General features: G+C 50.1%; 10 protein-coding genes across 10 annotated transcripts; 6 read left to right on the top strand and 4 right to left on the bottom strand.

Annotated features, from left to right (window-relative positions):
- Positions 1-459: 459 nt before the first annotated feature.
- N7525_005998 (uncharacterized protein) lies at positions 460-1,555 on the top strand (the record flags this gene model as incomplete). The annotated part of the gene is made up of 4 exons (XM_002564199.2): positions 460-543; positions 613-625; positions 676-1,035; positions 1,131-1,555. 4 exons carry the CDS (start codon positions 460-462, stop codon positions 1,553-1,555), a joined length of 882 nt encoding a protein of 293 aa, XP_002564245.2.
- Positions 1,556-2,211: 656 nt separating this feature from the next.
- On the top strand, positions 2,212-3,960 carry N7525_005997 (glycosyltransferase family 20 protein; the record flags this gene model as incomplete). The annotated part of the gene is made up of 5 exons (XM_002564200.1): positions 2,212-2,509; positions 2,572-2,944; positions 2,991-3,361; positions 3,410-3,749; positions 3,825-3,960. 5 exons carry the CDS (start codon positions 2,212-2,214, stop codon positions 3,958-3,960), a joined length of 1,518 nt encoding a protein of 505 aa, XP_002564246.1.
- Positions 3,961-4,590: 630 nt separating this feature from the next.
- Positions 4,591-5,328, top strand: N7525_005996 (uS17 family ribosomal protein; the record flags this gene model as incomplete). The annotated part of the gene is made up of 1 exon (XM_061213575.1): positions 4,591-5,328. The coding sequence occupies one exon, from the start codon at positions 4,591-4,593 to the stop codon at positions 5,326-5,328; it is 738 nt and encodes a 245-aa protein (XP_061070596.1).
- A 486-nt stretch (positions 5,329-5,814) lies between these two features.
- Positions 5,815-7,305, bottom strand: N7525_005995 (WD40 repeat domain-containing protein; the record flags this gene model as incomplete). The annotated part of the gene is made up of 3 exons (XM_002564202.1): positions 5,815-6,987; positions 7,046-7,211; positions 7,268-7,305. 3 exons carry the CDS (start codon positions 7,303-7,305, stop codon positions 5,815-5,817), a joined length of 1,377 nt encoding a protein of 458 aa, XP_002564248.1.
- Positions 7,306-7,891: 586 nt separating this feature from the next.
- N7525_005994 (putative spindle pole body component) lies at positions 7,892-10,809 on the top strand (the record flags this gene model as incomplete). The annotated part of the gene is made up of 4 exons (XM_002564203.1): positions 7,892-7,951; positions 8,018-8,226; positions 8,306-10,721; positions 10,777-10,809. The coding sequence occupies 4 exons, from the start codon at positions 7,892-7,894 to the stop codon at positions 10,807-10,809; spliced, it is 2,718 nt and encodes a 905-aa protein (XP_002564249.1).
- A 1,517-nt stretch (positions 10,810-12,326) lies between these two features.
- N7525_005993 (60S ribosomal protein eL8) lies at positions 12,327-13,458 on the bottom strand (the record flags this gene model as incomplete). Its single annotated transcript, XM_002564204.1, has 3 exons — positions 12,327-13,037; positions 13,102-13,182; positions 13,453-13,458. 3 exons carry the CDS (start codon positions 13,456-13,458, stop codon positions 12,327-12,329), a joined length of 798 nt encoding a protein of 265 aa, XP_002564250.1.
- Positions 13,459-15,075: 1,617 nt separating this feature from the next.
- N7525_005992 (putative AP-3 adaptor complex subunit sigma) lies at positions 15,076-15,694 on the bottom strand (the record flags this gene model as incomplete). Its single annotated transcript, XM_002564205.1, has 2 exons — positions 15,076-15,561; positions 15,626-15,694. The coding sequence occupies 2 exons, from the start codon at positions 15,692-15,694 to the stop codon at positions 15,076-15,078; spliced, it is 555 nt and encodes a 184-aa protein (XP_002564251.1).
- A 173-nt stretch (positions 15,695-15,867) lies between these two features.
- N7525_005991 (translation initiation/elongation factor MRX8) lies at positions 15,868-16,890 on the top strand (the record flags this gene model as incomplete). Its single annotated transcript, XM_002564206.1, has 2 exons — positions 15,868-16,379; positions 16,464-16,890. The coding sequence occupies 2 exons, from the start codon at positions 15,868-15,870 to the stop codon at positions 16,888-16,890; spliced, it is 939 nt and encodes a 312-aa protein (XP_002564252.1).
- Positions 16,891-17,731: 841 nt separating this feature from the next.
- Positions 17,732-21,093, bottom strand: N7525_005990 (F-box/WD repeat-containing protein; the record flags this gene model as incomplete). Its single annotated transcript, XM_002564207.1, has 3 exons — positions 17,732-17,857; positions 17,916-20,603; positions 20,668-21,093. The coding sequence occupies 3 exons, from the start codon at positions 21,091-21,093 to the stop codon at positions 17,732-17,734; spliced, it is 3,240 nt and encodes a 1,079-aa protein (XP_002564253.1).
- Positions 21,094-22,564: 1,471 nt separating this feature from the next.
- Positions 22,565-25,562, top strand: N7525_005989 (uncharacterized protein; the record flags this gene model as incomplete). Its single annotated transcript, XM_061213574.1, has 11 exons — positions 22,565-22,666; positions 22,744-22,785; positions 22,848-22,870; positions 22,922-23,114; positions 23,169-23,448; positions 23,504-23,669; positions 23,742-23,938; positions 24,009-24,109; positions 24,171-24,978; positions 25,034-25,224; positions 25,272-25,562. 11 exons carry the CDS (start codon positions 22,565-22,567, stop codon positions 25,560-25,562), a joined length of 2,394 nt encoding a protein of 797 aa, XP_061070595.1.
- Between the last annotated feature and the right edge of the window lie 225 nt (positions 25,563-25,787).

Raw genomic sequence — 25,787 nt, 5'->3', positions numbered from 1 at the left:
ATGGCATGCATACACAATTTCTTTTTGTTTTCAAATTGTTCCTCTCGTAGGTCGTAGATTCATACCAATGTACGTATTTCAACCACGTCCGGCATGAGTAGAGAGAGAACGTCCGACAGAGATACCGTTCACACCTCGGGACATATCAAAAGCTGAGATAAGCTACCGAGGCACATTTTCTGCCCCGCGTTTGTTGGACTTCAGTATAAGATCGAATTGGACGCCATCAGATCATCTTATTCCGTCATAGGGTCCGGCAAGTTTGGCGCTTTAATATACTACCACGTTCACCTATACATCTCATTACACACCATCTACCCGCATCGATCAGGCCAACAGCATTTTGAATGATAACCCAACCACCAGTTGACCACTGATTTGCACTTCCGGACCCGGATATAAGGACGAGGTTATTGAGGATCTCTTATTTTTTATCTCTATTCCCACCCTATCTTGAGAATGACGACTCAGCTCGTCCAGCTCCCAGAAGTGGAGCGCCTCAGCGCCTCGGTCGTAAGGATTCTAGGTGGAAATCCGGGGAAGGTGAGTACATAGATGCCATGATGTCACTATACCATGACGAACTAATCAATAGCACGCTCTGCAATACAGTTCACGCTACAAGGTAAGCATCATACTCCATCCACTCAGAACATACTCTAACCACACATACAGGCACAAACACATACTTAATTGGCCGCGGCCACCAGCGAATCTTAATAGACACAGGTGAAGGCATGCCCGCATGGGCAGCAAATCTTCAATCCGTGCTTTCGCAAGAAAAAGCAACAGTACACCAAGCTCTCCTGACACATTGGCACGGCGACCATGTCAGCGGGTTGCCAGATCTGCTCAAGCTCTGCCCTCAGGCTCAGATCTTCAAGCACCAGCCTGATTCCGCTCAGACAGATATCCACGAGGGTCAGGTGTTCTCCGTTGAGGGTGCTACTCTGACAGCATTCCATACCCCTGGCCATACCGTTGATCATATGGTATTCATGCTCGAGGAGGAGGATGCTATGTTCACGGGTGATAGTAAGTGCGGTTCTTTTAACCCAACCCTTCCCTTCCACCGATAGCACATGATATACAAGGTTCTTTTGAGAAACATATCTGACTAAAATGAACAGACGTCCTAGGCCACGGCACAGCCGTCTTCGAAGATCTCAAAACCTACCTCAACAGCCTGCACCGGATGCGCGACCGCGTATCCTCAGGCCGGGGCTACCCCGGACACGGGGCGGTGATCGAGAATGCCGGCGCGCGGATCACCGAGTACATCAAGCATCGACAGCAGCGGGAAGATGAGGTCCTGCGCGTGTTGCGATTTGGAAAGCTTGATGTCGCGGCTGGCGAGTCCTCGCCGGTACACAAGCAGGCCTGGACGCCTATTGAGTTGGTCAAGCAGATCTACCGCGATGTTCCGGAGTCTTTGCATTTACCTGCTTCGCATGGTGTATTACAGGTGTTGATGAAGCTTGAGGATGAGGGGCGCACAGTGCATGAGTCGGATTCGGGAAAATGGAGTCTTGCGAGTGAAAGGTCGGCTCTGTAAGTTATATAGATCTAAAAGACTTGGAAAAGATATCCGACACCTTAAAACATCCATATTGTGCTTTGATCATCTGACTTCCTTGACTATGGATTGTTGCACGGTCTGGTTGTCCAGATGCGGAGTCAGAATGATCAAAACCTGTCTAGGAAAAGATCTGACGACATCCCTCTATCAAATCCAAGCAGAATAGAAAAATAGAAAGAAATAGAAATATTCTTTTTTCCTTGGTTCTTATATTTTTCCCTACTTGTTTTCTACACACCCATGAGAGCGATATTGAGGCCCACCGGTCGTTCCAGCAATTCCAGGGAAGAGTGACGTTCGCATTCCGGTCCCCCGCTTTGCCTTCTCACCTTTTGCCCTTTTTTTCCCTCTCTTCACACTCGACTCTTTTTTTTTTAATTTGGTATTACTGCTAGCTGTTATCTACCTATGGAGATAGACTGCTAGTCTGGTGCTCATTCGGAGTGAATATTCACTTGTTCCAAAGGTTGGTTCATAATCGTCATGATCTCCAGTTTCCCCATCTACGAAATTGACTCTAATCGCATGTCCTCTCGGAACTATAGGAGTCCAGCTTGCCTTGCCTACTCTCAAACCCATTATTTTAATCCATATAATCTCATCCTCCATTTTCCCCCGGCATCCGATCCATCATGCCTTCCATCGAGCCCAAGAATGAAGCTCGCCTACTCCTAGTCTCGAACCGTCTGCCGATCACCATCAAGCGGTCCGATGATGGAAAATATGATTTCTCAATGTCTTCAGGAGGCTTGGTCAGTGGTCTGAGTGGCCTTTCAAAATCAACCACCTTCCAGTGGTACGGCTGGCCCGGTCTGGAGGTTCCCGAGGCCGAGATCCCCGTCGTGAAGCAGCGCCTCAAGGAAGAATACGGCGCTGTACCGGTCTTCATTGACGATGACCTGGCAGATCGACACTACAATGGGTTCTCCAGTCAGTTGCTCCTTCCTGCGAAACCCTTGGAATGTACACTAATACTTTGTTCTTTCGGATAGACTCCATCCTCTGGCCTCTGTTCCATTACCACCCTGGCGAGATCACCTTCGATGAATCCGCCTGGGAAGCTTACAAGGAAGCGAACCGTCTTTTCGCAAAGGCTATCTGCAAGGAAGTACAGGATGGCGACCTGATTTGGGTTCACGACTACCACCTGATGCTGCTTCCGGAGATGCTCCGCGAGGAAATTGGCAGTACCAAGAAGAACGTGAAGATCGGTTTCTTCTTACATACACCGTTCCCTAGCAGCGAGATCTACCGGATCCTTCCCGTGCGGAATGAACTGCTCTTGGGTGTCCTGCATTGCGACCTGATTGGCTTCCACACTTACGATTACACGCGCCATTTCCTGAGCAGTTGCTCTCGTCTACTGTTAGTATACCCCGTACCGCTTGGAGTTTATATCTAACCAGATTAGGGGTCTTGCAACTACGCCCAACGGCATTGAGTTCCAGGGCAAGATTATCACATGCGGAGCTTTCCCCATTGGTATTGACCCTGAGAAGTTCAAGGAAGGATTGAAGAAGGAGAAGGTCCAGAAGCGCATTGCCATGCTAGAGCAGAAGTTCCAGGGTGTGAAGCTGATGGTCGGCGTCGACCGTCTTGATTACATCAAGGGCGTGCCCCAGAAGCTGCACGCGCTCGAAGTGTTCCTCAGCGACCACCCAGAATGGGTTGGGAAGGTCGTGCTTGTACAAGTCGCCGTTCCCAGTCGACAGGATGTCGAGGAGTACCAGAATTTGAGGGCCGTAGTGAACGAGCTGGTGGGTCGGATTAATGGAAAGTTCGGTATGTATCGTCGTTTGGTGTTCCGAGCAACGCTAATCCTCCTCCAAGGTACGGTCGAGTTCCAGCCTATTCACTTCCTGCACAAGTCCGTCAACTTTGACGAACTCATTGCTCTCTACGCCGTATCGGATGCCTGCATTGTCTCATCTACCCGTGACGGTATGAATCTGGTGGCCTACGAGTACATCGCTACCCAACAGAAGCGCCACGGTGTTCTGGTGCTTTCCGAATTTGCCGGAGCAGCTCAGAGTCTGAATGGCAGCATTATCGTGAACCCCTGGAACACGGAAGAACTGGCAGGCGCCTACCAGGAAGCGGTGACCATGAGCGATGAACAGCGGGCGCTCAATTTTGCTAAGCTGGACAGATACGTGTCCAAGTACACCAGGTACGTTTCCCTGTCACCCTGCCAACCAGGTCGTCTCCTGTTTTCGTATTTCGTTTCCGACTGACCATTTTCTAGTGCATTCTGGGGCCAATCCTTCGTCACCGAACTCACCCGGATATCAGCTCACTCTGCCGATAAGTTCCAAGCCAAGAAATTGGCGGAAGCAGATTCAAACGGAGGCGATGTGCCACCTACGACACAAAACGCGTAATAATCTTTGATGTTTCTCTTCCGAGACATGTTTTTTCCCTGTTTCCAGGTGCTCTGCAGTCGGAACGGGTCTTTCAAATGAAACTTAGATGGCCTTCACGAACATGGATGAGGCGAAATGTATTTTCTTAGAGGCTTCTTGTTGGTTTCTGCTTTCCTTTTTTATTTTTTAAAATTTGATTACTGTATACAGGTTGGGTTTCCTTCTAGGCCAGACATAACTAGGAAACGGGTAGATTGGCTCATAGTTATTGTCCAACTGTATTGTAATAGGAGGTAGCGGATGGGACAGAGTTGTGAAGTCCGCTTAGATGAATTGACACTCTAAAGACTTGAACAATAAGCAGTTGAGCTGCAATGTATACTTTTTAAATATGAGGATATTGCTATCAAGTTGCCCAGTTACTCCTAAGTCCATCCAAGTCGATGTCTTATACTAGAGTGCAAACAGTGCAAACATGCTTCCCCGAGAAATTCTCGAAATCCTTAAACTGCAAACACCGCAAGCTCGCATCCATTTGGGCGGTCATTACCACAAACCATCCACCTGCTTGACCACCTCCAATTCCTCGTCTTCTCCAATCCCGTTTAACTACAATTGGCGAGCAAACCCCCTGCTCCCCCACCAACAATGGCACCAAGCCACCTCCTCCGGGCAACAATGCCTCTCCGCGCCTCAATCACCACACCTCTGTCTCTGACACGCCCTTCAATCCTCCAATCAACCACATACCTCACCACGCTCCGCAACGCCTCAACAACCACCCCAACACCCACACAGCCGAAGACCACCGGCACAGAAACGCAAGCGCCTTCCCGCCTGCGCAACTACGCCTCCGCCCTGAAAACCGGCACCGTAGTCTCCGTCGGCCGCATGGACCGCACCGTGCGCGTCTGCCACCGCCACACATCCTGGGACCGACACATCCGCAAGTTCTACCCGCAGGAAACGCACTACCTAGTCTCCGACCCACGCAACTCCCTCCGCGAAGGCGACATAATCGAGTTCTCATCCGGCGCACCCAAGAGCCGAAACGTGCACCACGTCGTCGAGCGCATCATCACGCCTTTCGGCGAGGCCATTGCCGACCGTCCTGCTGTGTTGTCGAAGGAGGAACGGGAGGCTGAGCGTGAGAAGCGCTGGGCGGCTAAGTATCTGCGTCGTGAGTCGAAACGACTTGGTCGTGAGGTGGATCTTGTGGAGGAGGCGGCTAAGGCCGGTGTTCCTGTGCCGGAGGGGGAGGCGCTTTCTACTGCGCAGTTGATTCATCGGATTCATGCGGAGAATGAGCGTGTTGGGAAGGTTAAGAGGATTGTGCAGGAGAGAGTCGCGGAGGATGAGCAGATGCAGGAGAGTCAAAGAGGCTAACTAAGCGCTGAACTGTTGGGTTTTACTGAAGTGTACGTTTAGCTCTTTATGGCAGTATTCGGACTGTCGGGTTTGTCATTTCTGTGTTGCATATCGGAGGTTATGTACTGTATTATATACCGCTTCAATCTATTTTCATTGGCATTGTGATGTGTTGTATTCCTGTGGTGGATCTTCCAACTAAAAGTAGGTCTAAAGTACGTATGAGAAAAGGAAGGAGACGAACCATCAATATCAAAATACAAAAACACCAACAGTGTATACATCGTAAACATGGAGTTTTCCTAGACGACGTCTAGTTCAATCCCCTAATCATTTGTAAACAGAAAAGAAAGTCACTGGTATCACGGAAGAATAACCAACTCCTTTACCCAGAAAAGGCAAATTGTGCCCGTCAAATCCTGAACCCTTCAACTTAGAAGTATGACCCTGGCGAGAAACGCAGTGCTCCCAGCTCCTCGCTCAGTGCTAACTTAAAATCGAAGGTCATGCCGCGAAGACCCGGACCTTGAGATCAACACTGCCAGTTGCCAGAACACATCGAATTGACATCTTTGTCGCGTCTTCTTTCGCCCCGTTAGACGCAGCCTCGGTACCGTTCGCACCCTCATTTGCACCAGCGTCCTTAACCAAAGGCGGCGCCCACCGAAGTGAACTGATGAAGTGGCCGTGGGCCACAATCGTGCGCACACACTTGCATTCTTGCGTAAGATCCCAGCACCGCAAAGTCTTGTCGTCAGATACTGAGAGAAGGTATTTCCCACCGGGATGGAAGACCAATGAGCGAACCCAGTTGTCGTGGCCAACAAGGGTCTTGATGCAGTTTCCGCGGGTATCCCATAGACGGATGGTCTTATCGCGAGAACCAGTAGCCACAAACTCGGCGGACGATGATGCTGGCGGTGGTTTCTTTAGCCCCGCAAGAGCTGCAAAGTGAGGGTAGCTTGTTGGCGGAGCGAAGGCCACACACTCGATATAGTGCTCATGGCCCAGGAATGTTGATTTGGTATCGCCAGATGAAATATCCCACAGGCGTGCAACACGGTCATCTCCACCAGAGAAGAGGAACCGGCCATCTGGGGACGGTGTAACATCTCGAATCCAGTCTCCATGGCCCTGCATGGATTTGACACAATATCCGGTTGTGACATCCCATATGCGCAGTGTGAGATCGCGAGAAGCCGAGACAAGCAGGTTTCCTGACATGGGAGACCCCGCAGCTCCGGATGGAATGAACCGAACTGCTGAAACACTGTGGTCGTGCCCTGGTAGCGTCCGGATGTTCTTATACTCGTCAGCCGGGTCCCACAGTTTTATCGTCAGGTCTGACGAGCATGATGCAAGAAGTGTGCCTCCGCGGGGGCCTCCATAGTCGACGTCCAACACTGCCCTGGTATGTCCTTTGATTGTGCGTTCTAGTTCACCCAACTCCCAGTCCCAGATCTTGATTGTGGTATCGTCTGAGCCGGAGGCCAATGAAGAGAATATTGGATGGAAAGCGAGACACGATACTGGCGAGCGGTGCGATTCGAGGTCATGGCGCGCTGGTGCGCGAGGCAGCCAGGAGACTGGGTCTTGGTTTTTGCGATTCAGAGAGGTCGGAGTTGCGGTATCCAGCTCAGACTGGAGTGAAGCGCATCGTGCTTCCAAATCCATAATCTATACCGGAATAGCGGGTTAACAAGAGGAAGGCTTGTGGTATGCTTGGTCTTCGCACCTTTTTCTGTAACCGGACTACGCTCGTCCATTTCTTCTCCAAGAGGCCTTCATATTTCTTTAGTGTGGTATCGTCGACTCTAATCGAGTCGCCTAGTTCTTCTCGTAAAGCGGCGGAGCTGTGGTGTAAATTCACAGAGGTGAGGTAGGCGATTATTCCTTTGTGTCTGTCGCAAAACACCATCAGCGATCACCCCTAAATGAACCAGATCGGGTCACATACAGCTCCTCCGCCTGCCGCGACGTGAGAAGTTGACTCATGGCGTTATATGTACTTTCTGTTCTCGCCTATCCAAATGCGCATGCACCAAATTGGTCCACAAAACTGCGATGGAGGGGAAAGTGGGAGCGATGTCGGCGAAGAAAGGGGAGTTTGGACTTCCAGAATTGACGAATTGGCGAATTGACGATTTGATCCAGAAGAAAGAAAGAAAAGAGAAGATAAATATGAAGAAGTTGAGATCCACCGCGGGGGGTTTAAACAAAACAATCTTCGCCAAGGCTTTTGTTTACTTTCCTTCAACTTCAACTGTTTATTTTCTTTAACTCCAGTGTCTTTCGACTATCCCCACCTTGGTCATTATACCTACACCTTTGACTTGACTGAGATTCATGTTCTAGTTGTCTTATTGATTCTTTCTTTGATACCCTTTGGGCATCAACCCACAGTACGACCATCTGAACCCCGAGACACCCCGACCCCCCGCAACACCAACTCCAGGACCTTTGATCTCTTCTCCGGAACCTCCTCTGCTGCCATGCGCACTTCTGGTCGGACACTACAGAACGTGCTGACTCCTTCTCCTTCCTAGAACCCGTTCATAGTTCTCGTTCTTCCCCCATCAGAATGGCTGAAGCCACGGAGGACTTCTCCTCCTTACCCTTGCCCGACCGGTTCGCTCACAAGGTGCGCTCATTCCTGCATGACAAGTCGGATCGATAGGATCGCTGAAATTCTAACACCGATATGCAGAACTGGAAAGTCCGAAAGGAGGGATACGAGGATGCAAAAGGGCAATTTGAAAAGACTCCTGATGAATCACACCCGGTCTTCGTACCATTCATACAAGACCCCAGCCTGTGGAAAGGGGCAGTTGCAGATTCCAACGTGGCCGCACAGTCTGAAGGTCTTGCCGCATACTGCGCCTTTTTGAAATTCGGAGGAGCCCAGGCCTGCACGAGGTGCGTCAACCCCCGGTCCCAGTCGCGACAGCCTTCTTGGTCCACCCCTGCATCCACTGACAAAAGTTCCCATTTATAGGTCCCGCTCATATACGATTGGCCCAATTGCTGAGAAAGGTCTCCCATCTACACGACCGGCCGGTAAAGCTAGCGCCCAGGAAGCTCTTTTATTATGCGTCGAATTGGACAAGGCCGATCCGGTGATCGAGGAGCTACTACCCATACTATCACACAAAGTACCGAAGGTGATCGCCGCCTGTCTTGCCGCCTTGACCCTCATTTATCACAACTACGGCTGCAAGATCGTCGACCCGAAGCAAACTTTGAAGGCGCTTCCCAAGGTTTTTGGCCATGCCGATAAAAATGTCCGCGCGGAAGCACAAAACCTGACCGTGGAACTGTATCGGTGGCTCCGGGAGGCCATCAAGCCTCTGTTCTGGGCGGATTTGAAACCTGTGCAACAGGGAGATTTAGAGAAACTATTCGAAGCTGTGAAGCAGGATCCCACACCGAAGCAAGAACGATTCACTCGAGCACAACAGGATGCCATGGCTACGGCCAGCGCTGCACCTGCAGGCGAGGAGGGTGACGAACCAGCTGCCGACGGATTTGATGAGGAGGAAGATGGAGTGGTGGTCGATGCCTTCGACCTGGCGGAACCGGTTGATGTGTTCAAGAAAGTACCTGGCGACTTCCATGATCAATTGGCCTCGTCAAAATGGAAGGACCGCAAGGAAGCGTTAGACGCTCTCTATAACGTTGTCAACGTTCCCCGAATCCAAGATGGACCTTACGACGAGATAGTGAGGGGATTGGCCAAATCCATGAAGGACGCCAACGTCGCTGTCGTCACGGTAGCTGCGAACTGTGTGGACGTGTTAGCCAAGGGCCTTCGCAACGGTTTTACCAAATACCGAGGCGTCATTATGGCGCCCATGTTTGAACGTTTGAAAGAAAAGAAGGTGACTGTCGCAGATGCTTTGGGCCAGGCGTTGGATGCCGTCTTCACAACGACAACCCTTACGGACTGCTTGGAAGAGATCTTTGAGTATCTCAAGCATAAGAACCCACAAGTCAAGCAGGAAACTGTCAAGTTCTTGATTCGTTGCTTGCGCACAACCCGGACGGTACCAGCCAAAGCAGAACAGAAAGCAATCGCTGATGCTGGCACAAAGCTATTGACCGAGTCAGCCCCGGCAATCCGCGAAGGAGCTGCCGAAATTCTGGGTACCCTAATGAAGATTCTGGGTGAACGGGCCATGAACCCGTATCTCGACGGACTTGACGAGATTCGTAAAACCAAGATCAAAGAGTACTTTGGAACCGCTGAAGTCAAGGCCAAGGAGCGGCCCAAGCCTATTGTGGCACCCCCAAAGCCTGCCGCCCCAGCTGGCAGGAAGGTCGTTGGCAAGAAGCCGGCAACAGGGCTGAAAAAACTAGCCCCTGTAGCCGCTCCACCTCCCCCAGAAGAACCCCCGGCCAAGCCTGCAGCCAGAGGAATCCCTTCAAAGCTCGGTGCCCCGAAGCCAGGCGGCCTTCCAACTCCCGGTTCAGGCCTCAAGTTGCAACGGAAGCTTGCTGGCCCCGGAGCCACTGCGTCACCGTCAAGACGAGTTGCTGCACCTCCAGAAGAGGATGTAGCTCCCCCGCCACCCGCTCCCAAATTCGGTCTTGGTCGTGGCCTTGCGGGTCGCCCCATTGCCAGACCGTCGGCGCCTGCTGAACCTGCGCCTGCGGCTGCCCCAGTCCCTTCACCTGCTGCCAATGCTATGGCAGCCGCCGAGCGTGCTGAGCTAGAGGCATTGCGGGCGGAGAAGGAGAACTTCAACCGAACCGTGGAGGAGATGAAGTCCGAGCGTTCAAAGCTCAACTCAACGATCACTGAACTTCAGAACCAGAATGCACAGTTGATTGAGGACCACACCCGCGATGTCTTGAGCATCAAGGCGAAGGAGACTCAACTTGTTCGCGCACGGAGTGATGCGGAAACTGCGGAGGGAAGTGTTCAGAAACAGCAGAGAGAAATCGAAAGATTGAAGCGTGAACTCGCACGAGCACTTCGCGCGTCTGCCATAAGCCCACCTAATGCTGCCTCCGATGCAGGAAGCATGGGCATGCCAGACACAAACTCCATGTATCAGGACCACATCGCCAACAGCAATGCTGCTTCACGGTCTGGCCTTCACATGGGATCCCGCTTCGAAAGCTCGCGTCCTCGAAGCTATGCTTCTGCTACTCCCAGCGAGGAGAGAGAGAACAACGGGATGGAGTCACCAGGACCCAGCAGTCGCAATGGCGGCCTCGGCAGACGTAACTTGAGCCCTACATACGGCTACTCGGCTGTTGGTAGCCCGACGCGCTCATCTGCCCGAAACTCTAACACAAATATCACCGAAGACGACCAGCAGCAGCCCAGATCTTCTGAACCGGCAGAGAACTGGAAGCGAGCTGCGGAAGTCACCAGCCAACTGAAGGCGAGAATTGAACAAATGAAGGTGTGTGATTGTTTATCGACGACCAACGTCTGAGCCTGAACTAACAGGGATACAGGTACGCCAAGGGCTTTCACGACCTCAACGTTAATGACCAAATGACCGCGATCACGTTTATGTCTCGTCCTTCTTCACGCTATACACCTTTTCGCTTGCTTTTGCTTCAACTTGTGTCTTTAGACAGAGTTTCTCAGTGTCATCATTCATACAAAATAAATCGGTGGTGAGCATCTCTGGTCTTCTGGGAGCATAGGGCTGGGCTTTTGGGGTTCTTTGTACTTTTTCTTCTCTTATGCTTTGGCCGTGGACCTCTGGATCTTCCTGTAATTTCATCATACCACCCTTGTCTTTTCTTATTCTGCTCATGACTATTGGTTTCCGGTATCGATGGGGTTAAATTGTTTGTTATCACTATCTTGCTATGTATTTCTCCTGCATGGTGATTGTTTTACATGTATGTGACCTCTATGTAGACTAAAGTCGTCGCCTGTTGCCTTCTATGTCTGAGCATGCCCCTCGATAATGTGCCTGTAAATGATGAAGTGGCACCAGTGGAAGAGTATAAAAACACATTACCCATTGGACTGCCCCTCTTATTGTCTCACTCCTCTTCTCTACCATCTCTTCCCGCTTTGCTTATTCAAATCAAATTCAAAGTGGGCTGAGAACGGTACGTATACACCTCCCCTACCCACCTTGACCATTCGGTAAATAGAGCAAAGCCTGAAGGTACGGATAAGCTAATAGTTCTTGTCTGTAATAGGCGAGCCAGACAGCCACGCAAAGGCCAAGTACCAGGCCAGCCAGCAGGTCCATGATGCGTATGATTTCAGTGGAAGTGAGTTCTAGATAGTCTCGTGCGTGTAGAATGTGGATATATTTCTTCATGCATACATATATTTGTATGTGACATGTGCTGGATATGTTTCCTAGGGGAGATTACCCCTCAATCTCACTCGTATATATATGTACTGCGCAGCCTGACAGGTCTTGTAGTGTTCTTAACTCTTTTATAAACAGCTATATGGCTTCTTCAAGACCAGATTGTTTGATCGGATTATGTAGAGATCTTTGAAGACATGTGCCAAGACGGGACTATGTTTTAGAAAATGCCTTGCTTGGTATTCTTGGCAGGTCTCACAGATCGCACACAATTTGGGAAGGAGAGAAAAAATCTCGATTGAGCGAAATGTTGCTGATCAAGAGATCTACCACCTCTACGCATGGACTCTTACAATTAAGACCATTTACTGTAAATACGAAACAGACGACATGAATGCCTAGTTCTGATGGGACTACAGAGGCCATCAATAGATTGAACAGGTAGAAAAATGCATTCATGGGTATCTGCAGAAAAGTGGTACATGGGGCCATTGGAGGTTCGTGAGAGAAAATTGTGTCTTTTTTTGTTAGAACAGGATCCAAAAAGGGCCGAACGGCTCGTTTGCACCCATCTAAAGCTAAAAGAATTGGCCGTCAATAGATCGTCAAAGCCTTCAACACCTTGTCGTTTCCCATAACAACATATTATTTTTGAGATCCGAGCGCTTCGATTAGAAAACGATCCCGTCAAACAGGCACCAAAGGAAAAGCTGTAGTTACACAAGCTTAAACCTTGATGGCGGCAGCGAGAGCCTTCTCCTTCTTCTCGATGCGGGCGTTGGCCTTGGAGCCCATGATACCACCACCCCAGTGGCGGCGGGAGTCCTCGTACTTGTCGGTGTAACCCTCCTTGATGGCGGAGAGGAGCTTGGCGAACTCGGCCTTGTCCTCAGCGCGGGTCTCGGTCAGGGCGAGAACGGCGGAGGTCTTCTTGTGGACGACTGTGCCGAGACGGGCCTTACCCTTGACAATGGCGTAGGGGACACCCATCTTGCGGCAGAGAGCGGGCAGGAAGACAACCAGCTCAATGGGGTCAACATCGTGGGCGATGAGGACGAGGGAAGCCTTCTTGTTCTCAACGAGGCCGACGACGTGGTTGAGACCGTACTTGACGTTGTAGGGCTTCTTGGAGACATCCTCCTTCTTCTTGCCCTCGGAGACGGCGGTAGCCTCCTGGACGAGACGCTCCTTCTTCTCGGCCTTAGTCTCAGGACGGTACTTGGAGAGGAGCTTGAAGGTCTGGGCAGCGGTGTTGCGGTCCAGAGTGGCCTGGAACTGAGCGATGGAAGGAGGAACCTTCAGGCGCATGTTCAGAATCTTCTTCTGGCGCTGAAGACGGACATACTCGGGCCACTTGACGAAGCGGGAGAGGTTGCGACGGGGCTGGATGTCCTGGCCGATACCGAAGTTGCGAGGGCGCTTCTCGATAAGGGGGTTCTGTGGAAGCAAGGTTAGCGTCTTCAGAGCCCAATGCACTTCTAGGAGGAAGAAGAAAACGTACCTTGGCAGCCTTCTTGCCATTGCCAGCCTTGCCCTGGGGGTAGGGCAGGGCGGCGGCCTTCTTTCCGGACTTAGCAGGGGGCTATCATTGAGGAAGAAGATCAGCGTGCTGTTCACATATTGCTGTATCTTCTTTGAACTCTAAGGAGAACATGAGCCAAGCCGTGTTACGGGCATTGACTCCATGCTTCCAGCCAAAATCATCACACGATGCGCGACACATCTCTTTCGAGGCTGTGCGCGATCGGCGGAATTGCTTAGATCAGAGATCTGAAGCAGAGCGAATGTCGCAAGACATCGCGGGAACTAGAAGAAGTCTCTGATGTTATCAAGAGACATTTGGGGTACTCACCACCATTTTGTCGACTGGGATTGCGCTGGTTGACGGTTGACGGATGAGAAAGGGAAAAGTTCGTGTGGATGCAACTTATGAAGTTTCTGTGGGTCACGCTAGCGCACTCATGTGACCAGGGCTAGGGCAAGCCACTAGGGCAGCTCTGAACAGGCACGTGATTGAAGTCACATGATATCAATCATCTCGTGAGATCCGGCAGCAGCGATGGAGCGTAACTTCCTAAATTATCTAATTAGCCTATGAATAACAGAAATCCAACAGCACCCCCCTAGCTCTTTTGCATCTCTTCAAACCCAACCAGGATACATCGAAATGATATCGAAATACAACCTTCCATTTGAATGACAGGACGCTAATTATCGGGGGTGCGGAAAGATCGCCGCTACTATCCTTAGGCTCCAGATTGGTCATGGTGGCATTTCTGGGCCCACAACTGGTCAGACTCCCTGACGATGTACATCGATCTGTCCACGGCTATTTGATGTCGCGTTGTCGAGCTTTAGAATCTCATACTCTATCGCAATACAGAAAACTCTCCGAGTGCGCACACGCAGATATGAACGAACCTGCAATCGAGCTATGCGATGAATGTATCCGGTTGGAATGAGCTTATTCAAGCTGTTGTCTCCCAAACATCACTATGAACACCTTACCATCCGTTATAATTGCATCAACTTCTGCTCCCTTCTCGACCTTTACCAGAAGCATCCTGCCACCAGGCACACCAGGTACTGCAAGAGTCTCAAAATGGCTCGAGGATCCCTTTTTGAAAAGCACTGCCTAAGTAACAGTGTATGAATCGACAACACTTTTTCCTTTTTATCACCAAGGAGCTGCCGTATTTGTGCAAAAATGGATCCCTCGCAGGGAGTTGAATATTCGCATTCCATCTATTCATGCGTCACTGACTGAAATTCCAGGGATAGCCCGCAACAAGTTAACTTCGTCGATTTAGCACAATGTGGCTGAATACACCGTCGAAGATATCAATGCTGCTTTACTAGCTGCGTTCATCACTCTATTGTGGGAGAGGGGGCGAACAAAACGTCAATTCGATATGGCGGTCATTAATTTCACGAGCTCGGCCCACCACATTTACTCTATGTGGCATGGCCGCATTCAGAATCAGTGTGCCCGTTATCAAAATCTCGTGCGCCAGCCCACGAACAACGTGGCTGTTGCCATAGACATGTTGCCGGCGTACAAGTTTGATTGTACCAGAATAGTGAGTGCTCTGACACATCTGTCCTTAGTGCGAACTTGAGCCATCCGTCAGATACTTTCAATCACTCGTATCTTCAACCAACCCAGTCCAAGCTCTTAGCTTCTGTTTCTACATCATTTCGTGCCTTGAATCACATATACCTCCAATCACCCAAGTATATATTGAAGAGAATATGAGTAATTGACTTTACAAAATTTCACAATCTACAAACATGTCACTCAATATATCATTCAAGGGAATCAATAGCCGAAAAATCTAAACACCACACCCGAATCCTGCGAAAGCAAGTCTAGAATGCGTAACCATAACGCCTTAGATAGACCAAATAGGACACAGTGATCCCAGGTCCATCAATATGCAGGTCATCAGAAGAGAAAGCCTCCGTCCTCCATAGATCACCTCCACGCCCCCAAGCCGGGCAAAGCCCCACGACCCAAACTAGTACTAGCAGCCTGAACAGCCTTCTTCTTACCCAAAGATCCCTCCTGAGCACGCACAGCAGCAATGATCTTCTCAATATTCGTCTCAACAACCACACCACCGACAATCATCTCACCGAGCACAGCATGCAGAGTCTCATAGCCAAAGATAAGATCCAGCTCGCAGACATTCTCGAACATGCGATCCAGCGCCTCGACAAATACCTGAATCAGATCGATCAGAGCGAGTGGGGACTCGGTCGACGTAGAGATCATGATGAACGACAGCGTTGCGTACGTCCGGTATGTGATCTGGGTGGGGGCATCGGAGGGTCCGGAGGCGGAGGAGCTGGCGCCTTGCGAGAGGAGAGGTGGGAGTGGGAGGAAGTTGCAAGCGCTTGCTGGACGCTGCGCGACTAGACGGTATATTTGCGCGATCAGGGATTGCTGGGTTTGTGTGTCCTGTTGCTGGTTAGTTGGGGTCGTCCTGCGCGGAAAGGTGCGAGCACGGCGGGGTTCAACTCACCAGCTGTGTGTAGAATTTTGTCAGTCGGGGCTGGCCATTATTATTGAAGACGAGGACTGCGTTGATCATCTTGACTGGTATGCTTGGAACAAGCTAAAGAGAAGGTCAGGCTTATCTGGATGCGATAGCTGATGATGCGGTCTTGGCTCGACTTGCCCCGTGCGCCGATCTGGAGAAATCGATATCAACTCTACTTTTTCTAAGGCTTTATATCGACTCTTCTTCGGATATTCAATGTCATGATGAACTCAATACCAGCATGTAGGAACTCTTCATCCAGGATATCATTATACACAACAATCCGAGCCCTATCCTCAGCCTCGAATTCCAGTTCAAAGCGCGAACTCAAAGACCTCACCCCGTCCGACCTCTGCTACTACTGGGATACAAGACCCCCCAAAGACGAGCAACTAGCCTTCGCCGACAAGGTCTTCACTCCATCGCGCCACTCACCGGTCAAACTCTGGTCCGCGGCCAAATTCCGCACAACACCATTTGCATCAGTCGAGCCCGAAGTCGCATTCCTGGGCCGCTCAAATGTCGGCAAGAGCTCACTACTGAACGCCATAATGGGGAAGGAGATATGTTGGACATCATCGAAACCCGGCCGAACACGGGAGATGAATGCGTTCGGGATTGGAGGTACAAAGGGCGGCGAGTCGAAGGTTGTGCTGCTTGACATGCCGGGATACGGAAAGGCCAGTCGGTCCGAGTGGGGAGAGGAGATTATGAAGTATCTCCAGGGACGGAAACAGTGAGTTATGACCCGTCCTATATGGAATATGAAAAATATGAGACGAACCTATCTATGGTGTACAATTACTGACGAAGATATTAGACTCCGTCGCGCATTCCTTCTTATCGACAGCACGCACGGCATCAAGCAAACAGATGCCGAGATCCTCAGACTATTCCGACACCACGCAATCCCGCACCAGATCATTTTATCCAAGGTGGACAAGTTCCTCGTTAGGCAATTCAAGCAGATAAAATCTGGTGTCACGCCCGCCAATATCGAGCGACTACAGCTCTTGCTCCAGGGTATCAAACCCATTGTGCAGCCGGATCCGGGGGTTGCGGAGGGGCCTGGGTCTTTGGGGGAGATTTTGACTTGTAGTGCCGAGGCGCGGATTGGTCCTGGCAGGGCGCTGGGGATTGATGCTGTTCGTTGGTCGATTTTGTCTGCTGCTGGGATTGATGGGAGCTTGCAGGATAGTCGGCTTGCTGTACCGTCTGCTGCGGAGACGCCGGTCACTTTGTCGTGAAATGGCTTGTCGTGGTGTCCATATTCGAAACTATCCTCGAGTTTTCGGACTTGACTCTGGTGCGGCTAGTCAGGTCGACTAGCCCTTGGCTGAGCGCATGTATATCTGTGGGCCAGAGATGAGACTGTACACTCTTCATCCTTTCTCTGAGGCAAGGACTGAGTATGGCAGCCAATCCTTGAATCGGACCTGGCGAGCCGCTATCAGGTAATTAGCAGGGATCGGTCTACGACGACGGCATATCTAGACCGCCAAGCAACAATATGGTGCAAGTTCGAGGCATTTGCATGCTTCGCTACGTATATAGGGCCAGCTGCTGTAATACTATATCAAATGCAATTACAATAAAATTTAAGCACAAACCCAACTCAGGACAGAATTTTCGACATAGGTAATCAATCTATTATGGGCAGCCCAATACAGGCAAAGCATGACGAAAAATATGTAAAAGAAGCACCGAGCTGGCAGGCAACAGAATGGGAAGTCACATAAGCATCAGGCAAAGACAAAGAAAACGTATCGATGACGGTATGCATGGGGATAGGCAAATATTTCGGAATACAGAATGATAGAAAGCTCCACATAAGAGATGATCGAAAAAATATGGGTAAAAAAACGCCTTGCCCCTTATCGTAATGCTGCAAGACCAAAGAATGCCGACCGCGCTATGCAAAGGATATTTGTTCCGATGGAAGACGAGAGCTGTAAGGATGGGTATCGTGAATGGGGGAATAGAGTGAGGAGAGAACAAAAGACAGAGGAAAGGAAGTAAGTAGTGTAAGGATGGTTGTCGGACGTTGAGATATTGATTGATGCCGAATAGAAACGCGGCCCGGGCATTTCAATCAGACAAGTCGTCATCATCTTCAATTCCGCCGGTGACCTCCTGCCCACGTCGGTTGACGACAATGCGTTTCGCAAGCTTGCTTTCTGGGACTCCATCCCGTGCAGCACCGAAGTCAAGAACCTGTGAGAAAACAATATTAGTATAAGGGATCGGAAAGCCTCGTCAGATGAACACTTACTTCGATATAAGTCATGTTGTCACGTTGCACCGCAGCAACACATCTCCGATCATTGAACTTGACTTGCCACACACCACTGAGGTCCGTGAGGAGGTCTCGAACACACTCGCCGTTTCGCACATCCCACATCTTCAGCGTCCGGTCAGACCCGGAGATGACCTTCTGCCCATCATGCTGGAAGCAGGTGATGGCACCAGTGTGTGCACTCAAGGTGTTCTTGCAGTGACCATGGACGGAGTCCCATATCCGGAGGGTGGAATCAGCGGCAGCCGAGACTAAGAAATCTTGTTCTAAAGCGAGCAGACCAACGAGAGAGGTATGACCTTCGAGGTTATACAGGGGAGCCCCATCGTCTAGCGACCACACCTTCACCATGTGGTCCATTGCTCCACTAATGCAACGATTGCGCTTATGGTCAAGGACCACACTGTACACTTTCATCGTGTGACCCTGGAGAGTGTGTAAAGTCTGTCCGGTGGAGATCTTCCAGACCTTCACCGTGCAATCGTAGCTACCACTCACAAGGGTATCACCGTGTGCTGCGATTGCACGAACCGAGTGTTGATGGCCGGAGAGCACCCGCATGAAATATGGACAGTTACTGTCATCTGCGATAGGAGCATTCTGATAGTAGACTGGATCACCGGGCTTGGGAAGCTTCCACACCCGAAGGTTCGAGTCACGAGACCCGGTAATGATCAATGGTTCTTTAGGCATGACCTCAGGCTGACCATCGGCATCCCTACCTACCTCAGTAGGCAGGACAATTTGCAGGCATCGGACGGTGGAGGTGTGGCCTTGGAAGATCTGAGTACACCTGGCCCGCTCGATGTCCCAGACTCGTACTGAGCGATCGGTGGAACCAGAAACCAGCGTGTTGCCATGGTATTCAAGGGCCCACACTCCACCTTCGTGGCCTTCCAATGTTGCCTGCAACGCACCCGTTTTAGTGTCGTACACGTTGATGTTCGTGTCATCACTTCCCGTAAGAACCTTGTCAGCGTCGAATTGCAGGCAAGTAACAACATGGCGGTCATGTGCGCGGAAAGCAATATGTTGCGGTTTGACATCCGGCTGCATCCACCCCCTGTGGATGGCAACATGGCGACGGTAGAGCACCTTGAATAGGAACAGCCCACGAAGGGATGGTAGACCCACTTCAGCATAGGGGATTGCCGCAGCTGCAGCGTTGGCAGCAGCATATGGGCCCTCTGATGCGGCAATACCTCTCTTCCAGTCTGGATCGGTGATTTCTCCTCCACTGGATGAGGCCTTCCGCTTGGCAAGCTTCCGGCTTGAAGCGCGCGTGTTGGCTTTCCGCTTGCCTCGCCGGTTGATTGGCAGAGACCCCAGAGGGCTTCTGCTGCTGGGACCCGCCATCGAAGGGACGGGGGACACCTCCATATCAGCCCTAGACAGGGGCACAATGCTGAGATCTTCCTCGGGATCATGAGGACCGCTGGGCAACTGCCATCCCCATCCCTGCCTTATAGCCCGTTCTAGTTCTCCATCCGAGAGATGGTATCCATCCTGGTCAAGGAGGGTTTTCCAGCTCTTTTCATCAGAATTAGTGATGTGTCTCCACTTCTTAGATACCTGCGCAGCACGGCACATAGTCTGAACGTCAAGGTATTTGACGATGTTGAGACTGAGTTCAAGCGGCAGCAGAGTCAGGAAGTCGCACTTCAAGGTTGGATTAACCACATCCGCCACAAAATGCAGAGTTGGTTTAGGGCATCTCCGAAGAAATTGATACATGAGATATGTTTTGACCTCATCAGGCACTGAATCGAAGAACTCCAGCACTTTGGGCATATCAAGAAGCGAGGAAGGCGATCGTGAGTTGGCGAGTGAATGACCACTTACCCGAGTCTCATTCGCATCTTGAAGCCGCAATGCCTTGGAAAAGCGCGAGACATTATGGTCGAGGCTGGAATCCGTATCAACGTCAAGTCCTTCTGACTCGAAGGAGGATTCGCCATGAAGGGCATTCATAGCAGCAACCGGTGAGAGACTCGGGCTCGGGAGGCACATATCTTGCGCCATGGCATTGTCTATTGCCGATAGTTGAGACATGAGCTCGGGTCTTTCTTCCGATGCAGATTCCTGGGTTCCATATGTTGTATCATGACCAAATGAAGCCGATTCATGTGCAGTTGAACAACTCTCATCCGGTTCAGTGGCCTGAGACTCTTGGGTTCCAGGGTCTGAACGAATCCCAGACAGTCCATTTTGCAAGTAGGCATTTTGATTCACTGCCTGTAAGCCTTTAGCTCCGATTTCAGAAGACAGAGGTGACGGCAAAGGAGGTTCCCTGCGCGGAAACACCGAGCTATGGATTCTCGGTCTTGGGGCCGCATTTTCACCAGCTCCCCCCAAGTTGCTTTCGGTGTCTGGGGTGGCAAGGCCAGCGGCATGAGCTGATCCGCCACTTTGGCGAGTGCGGCGTGTGATGGGCTCCGAAGGAACACGTGATGGGCGAGTTCGCGGAAGAACCGAGGGTCGAGGATCGAAATGGGAGATGGGGGAGACGGCACGACGGCGAGTGTTCGATGGGTGAGTAGAAGGTTGACTCGCTATTCTCGGAGCAGTCAGCCGCCGAGTGGGGTTCTCGCCCTCAGAGATGAACGAGTTCACAGAGCGGATCTGGCCGTTTGAAGATATCAACGCCTCGCTTTTCTCTTTGTACTAGATAGTGTTATAATGTAAGCATTGGAACCAAAGATCCCGCGAGGGTGGGATAAAATCGAACCTCCGTGGCAGCATTTGTGGTATCCTCGGGCTCATTGAAGATGATCGACTTGTCACCTATCTTGAACTTGAGATTCCTTAGGGCCGATGGGGTCGGAGATGCGGCGAGAGGGTATTGTCGGGCATCCAGATCCTTGACGGCTCGCGGGGGGTTGATTGTCAAGGGCGGGAACGAGGTAGTCGTGGTTGTAGTGGTCGTCACCACTGTAGTTCTGGTAGTCGGGGCGAAGCTGAACTGTCCGATAGCCGCATTTGAGGGGCCTTGGCCCAGCTCCTTTCTTTCGTCCATTTCGCGTTTTCGAGGACGAGTGAATCGAGATCCGGGGCTGTGGGTCGCATGAGAAGGCGCAGACACGGACGCGTTGTGATCGGTCAAGGCCGAGTCGATTTCAGATATGTGAAGGGAAGTGGGAGCATTTGAGGTCATTGTAAAGCAAGCTCATGTGTAAGGGACAAAGGAAGTTTGATTTCCCTGATCTTTTTTTTAGCAAAACACCCCCTCGGCGTACACCAGCAAAACCATGGATGCAAAGGGCATTCAGCACATGTCCGAACGGAGGATAAGCAAGTTGTGGGAAACAAAAACACAAGGGAAGCAAGGAAGCAATGGGAAGGGGAGAAAGAAACAGTGGCGGCTGACAAGGAGTTGGGGCGGAGAACAACATTTATTCCGGTTCCCGTAGGTGGACGATGTCATGGCCCAACGTGCTACTTTTTCTTTGGACTTGGATTTGAGGATACTTTTGCTATTTTGTCGAAATTTACGTTTGGTTTATATTAGTTATCTTACCTTGATTATTCTCTATGCAAATCTAAAATGATCCGAGTGTGAAAGGGCAAAAGGCTCTGGTCCTGCTCTTAGACCGAAATCATTACCAGATAGAGGTGGGACCGAGGATACAACACTCAGATAAGCAGATATTCACTTCCAATTTTGTCTGAACCATTTGCGGCGTACGTGCAATAGATGATATAGTCGATATTTGCCCCTAAATGCTACATATCATAATCTATTCACCCATATCAACTTCGATCAAGTTTTTGATTTGCCATCGCCACATATCACGTGAAGTGGGGGCGTGCCCCGGGTGGCTTCTTGGCACGTTTCCAGTATCTCATTGTTATGTTGAAGAAATTATCGACTTGGGCGCAAGAGACAGGGGGACTAATCATCTGGTCCGTTGCCCCTTACTACATGTTTACTCTATGCAGGTCACATCATTTCCGCCCCTGATGGAATACCCACCGATGTCTATAATGTCTCGGCCTCCCCACATCTATCTAGGGCTTTGCCTTTACGTACAGATCTTCAGCCCTGTCCCCTATGATATCCCTGGTCGATGATATTTCGCAATATTGTACTTGCCTTGACAGGTGAGAGATTCATGGAGGGACACAGCTTTCAACTTGACCATTGTATCACCCCTTGTTCGTTGACTAGATAGAAAACAAGAAGATAGTCCCAATATATATTTCGGAGCACACTAACGTTTATAGGTTGCTGATGCTAAAAACCACACAATTGAAAAGGATAGGTACACAGTTGGGGCCCTAACGCAATAGAAACAGGCATTATATAGCCATGCCCACATACATACCTAGGTACATATGTAGTGACATATGTAGTCACATCAGGTTCTAAGGTTGGCGGTTGCAAGGTTAGTTCCAATGTCTATGAATAGACCTGCTGATTCCAGGATGTTTCAGGATATACAGTAGTCCTTTGTTGAGATCGAGCGACTGAGGCAAAAGAAATTTTATTCTTAGAACTTAGGGTTCTAAACTTTTCTTTGTACCTCTTTGTCTCCGTTCCGCATAGAGCTATACTGTCATCGTCTTCTCCCATTATAAGGCTCAATTCCTCGTTTTCAGTCTGTCATAGTCATACAGCCAGAATCATGCCTCGCGCTAAGAAAACTGTAGCTTTAGAGGCAGTCTCCGAGTCTGGGACATCCCAGCCCAAAATCCAAGTGGATAAAATCCATCGGTTTCCCGTGATCGTGAGTAGCCCTTCGGACCAACTATGTTGAATACATAGCGGCCGAGATGAACACAACCAACTCTTATGGTACAACAGGGGCAAAGCTTGGAGTTAATGAAGATAACACTACACATGACCGTAAGTCGAAGTTCCGCACGAGGTGCGTGCTTTTGCGGCTGCGATCTAATGTGCGCCTATAGATCGCGTCGCTTTTATTTATGCGGTTAGTCGTGACCTGAATAATGTATTTTCCCCATTCTTACATAGGATGCAGTGGACTATTGCCTATAGACGTCTTTGGCGAGCGGGTTCTGCGAGCAAACCGTTTCCACGAGCGCTATAACTATTCCCATTTTGTAAATGGGAAGCACAAGGGCAACTTTGCACGTAACCGATCGGAATATGTTCCTATACGCGTGATTGAAAGACACATGAGCAATGAAGCCGATCACCTTCTCGACATTCTAGTGAGTGTCTCGATGGATGTATGATTATTGAGCAGAGCTAATACTCCTCTCTAGGAAAATGGCATATTTGATGCTCTACTAAGAGGCGTCCTACATGCCGTCCAGTTTACTATCATCGCAGATAAAGGATCACCAAACAAGATTCTGGAATCTTATACCTTCACCTTCGGAACTTCAGGTGAACGCGGCCCCGCAGATCGTCTACTCAGCGACCCCAGGATTGATTTTGTCAGCCCTCTTGAAGATCGAGCGGACATGCGCAATATGATTTTCGAAGGGAAGGCCCTGATCCGACGGTTGGTGAAAATGTGTGCTGAAAGCCCGGCATTGCCTAGTATGTGGACTCTATTGTTGCCCGTTCCTGGTGTTATTACTCACGAGTTCAATAGACGAGCGCAGCTTGGGAATACATGTATTCTACATATCGGAATGTCCCGGATCCTATGATGTGCCTGGGTTTGCTGCTTCCCAAGATGACACCGTTGAATATCCGCGAACTTCATACTGGGAGAGGACGAGGCGCTTTATTGGAAGCGTTGACAGCGGCTTTCACACGTACGTTTTGTTTCTTCTTTTGTATTGACATTTGCTTTGCTTTAATCGGGCCCCAGGACTAACATATAGAAGAGTTGGTTTGAGAGTAAATTCTCTACTTTCCACCTCACCCGGTGGCGAGGCTCATTTTCCTTCGGCAGAAGAAACGAATGATCATGCAGTCCTTCGTTCTGATGAGGTCGGGATTCCCACGCTTGCTCAAACGCCGCTGGACGTAGTTGGGGAGATTTATCTCTCCACGGATGAAAGCACTGCCAGTGACACCGATGGTAAATACGTTCATATCTGCTTCACAATGTTGACATGTTATATAATGCCTAAAACTTTCATTCGACACAGACGAAATGATCTCTGTAGCAGAGTTCAAGGCTCTTCATTACGCCAACGCTGCGGTCGCAGCGGGAGTTCGGAGGCACGATAGCAGAAAGTCACGGCGATATGTCAGTTTGCCTTTACTACCGCGCATATCTAAACCATTGAACGAGTGCTGATTTTCTGTAGACAGAGAAGAGAGTGGACGACAGAATCTTCTTCAATCAAGAAGACCTGGAATCCCACCAGTCCCGGGTGCAGGAAATGGCTCAGTCAGTGGCTGATTCCCTCGCTGTTAATTTGGACGATTCAGATTCAGAAACCGATTCGCTTGAAAAATTGGATCGCATTGAACGCTCGGGTAAATCTACCGTACCTGTCAATTGGTCACAGGATGATGATTATGCAACATTTCCGGTTAGCCGCGATGGCATTCAACTCGCTCTGGCTCGTCAACAGACTCGAGAAAACTTCCCCACGCTTACATACATACGGCGTTTACAGGAGGCTGGTTCGAAACCCATTGTCACAGCAAGGACGGTACACTATGTCGAGAATTGCCACGGCGCCGTTAAGAAGTCAGACGGGGAGAACAAAGATAACGGGAGTCTGCCTGGGCCTAGTGGCAGAATGACCAAGTACGGGCATAAAAACTGGCGTCCATATCGGTGCGAGTGCAACACCTGGTACTTCAAGCCCAGCAAGTCTGTAAGTGACGCAACCGAGCCATCGAATAAGTCACCATCTAACCACCCTTGGAAGATACAATGTGCCAATTGCAAGGAGTACCAGCACACCCTGTGCTATGGCTATTATTCTGCAAAGGACACACGAATTCCAGATATACATTACTGCTACACCTGTCTGATCGGATACGACTTTGATAGTGGTCTGATGAACGAACTAATTAAGCTTATCCGAATGCGCAGAACACTCGACTATGTCCTGGCAGCGGAAGGGATTCCAAGTTTGAATTGGCAACTAGCGAAACGACTTAGTAAGAACGACTGCCATCCATCAGACCCTGGAAACATCCATCTAACATCATCCAGACTGCACCGACGACGAGGCTCGTGCAGCAGTCTATAGTCTCCGGAAACTTGGCATCCTGAAACCAGCCCGTTGGAGGGTAAAACACGAGCACAAGGTGGGGGGCTCCAAATTCTGGCTCAATATGACAACCCCATCCTGCAACACCATCTACAGCGAAGTCGTAGACTCGATGTTGCTCATCGGGAAATATGTAAGTGGCTCCGTACAACTGCGTAAGGATAAATTCTGACTACCCAGAAGTACGACATACCGCCTCCTCTCCCCCAGCCGATGATTCGCACACATTGGTCCCGGTCTGGGATACCGATCTTGCATAATTTTACGAGTGAGTCTGATGAGTGGTATAATACCATGGACCCTCGCTGGCAGCCTGCACTTTGGAAGCGGGTGCGTTCTGACCCTTCTGCCAATGGGTATTTCTTCGAGGGGCAGACCTCAAACAGCGTGTCGAAGCGATTGCTGGAATCAGTTGAGGAAGGATTTGAAGATGGTTCTACTCGGGAAGCCAAGAAGATGAAGGTTAAATAGAGGAATGGCAGTAGTTTATGGAGTACGGAGTACAGTATACTCTATACTCGCATATACTCGTGCCCAAAATTATGGATATCCACTTCTTCCAGAACAGTGGGTCTTTCCGAATGCAGCACAGTCCAGGAGACTGAATCTTCTGATGCACATCATATATTAGACTAAGTAGATATGCAGCGAGCTTGACCGTTTAAATAAAGAAGGTTTGCGATGGAAGCTTTTCTA

This window comes from Penicillium rubens (assembly GCF_028828025.1).
Source record: "Penicillium rubens strain IBT 27055 chromosome Unknown utg000002l_segment0_segment0, whole genome shotgun sequence".
Classification (NCBI taxonomy): domain Eukaryota; kingdom Fungi; phylum Ascomycota; class Eurotiomycetes; order Eurotiales; family Aspergillaceae; genus Penicillium; species Penicillium rubens.
Note: the sequence above shows the minus strand (reverse complement) of the source record. Positions and strands in the feature narration are given on the sequence as shown.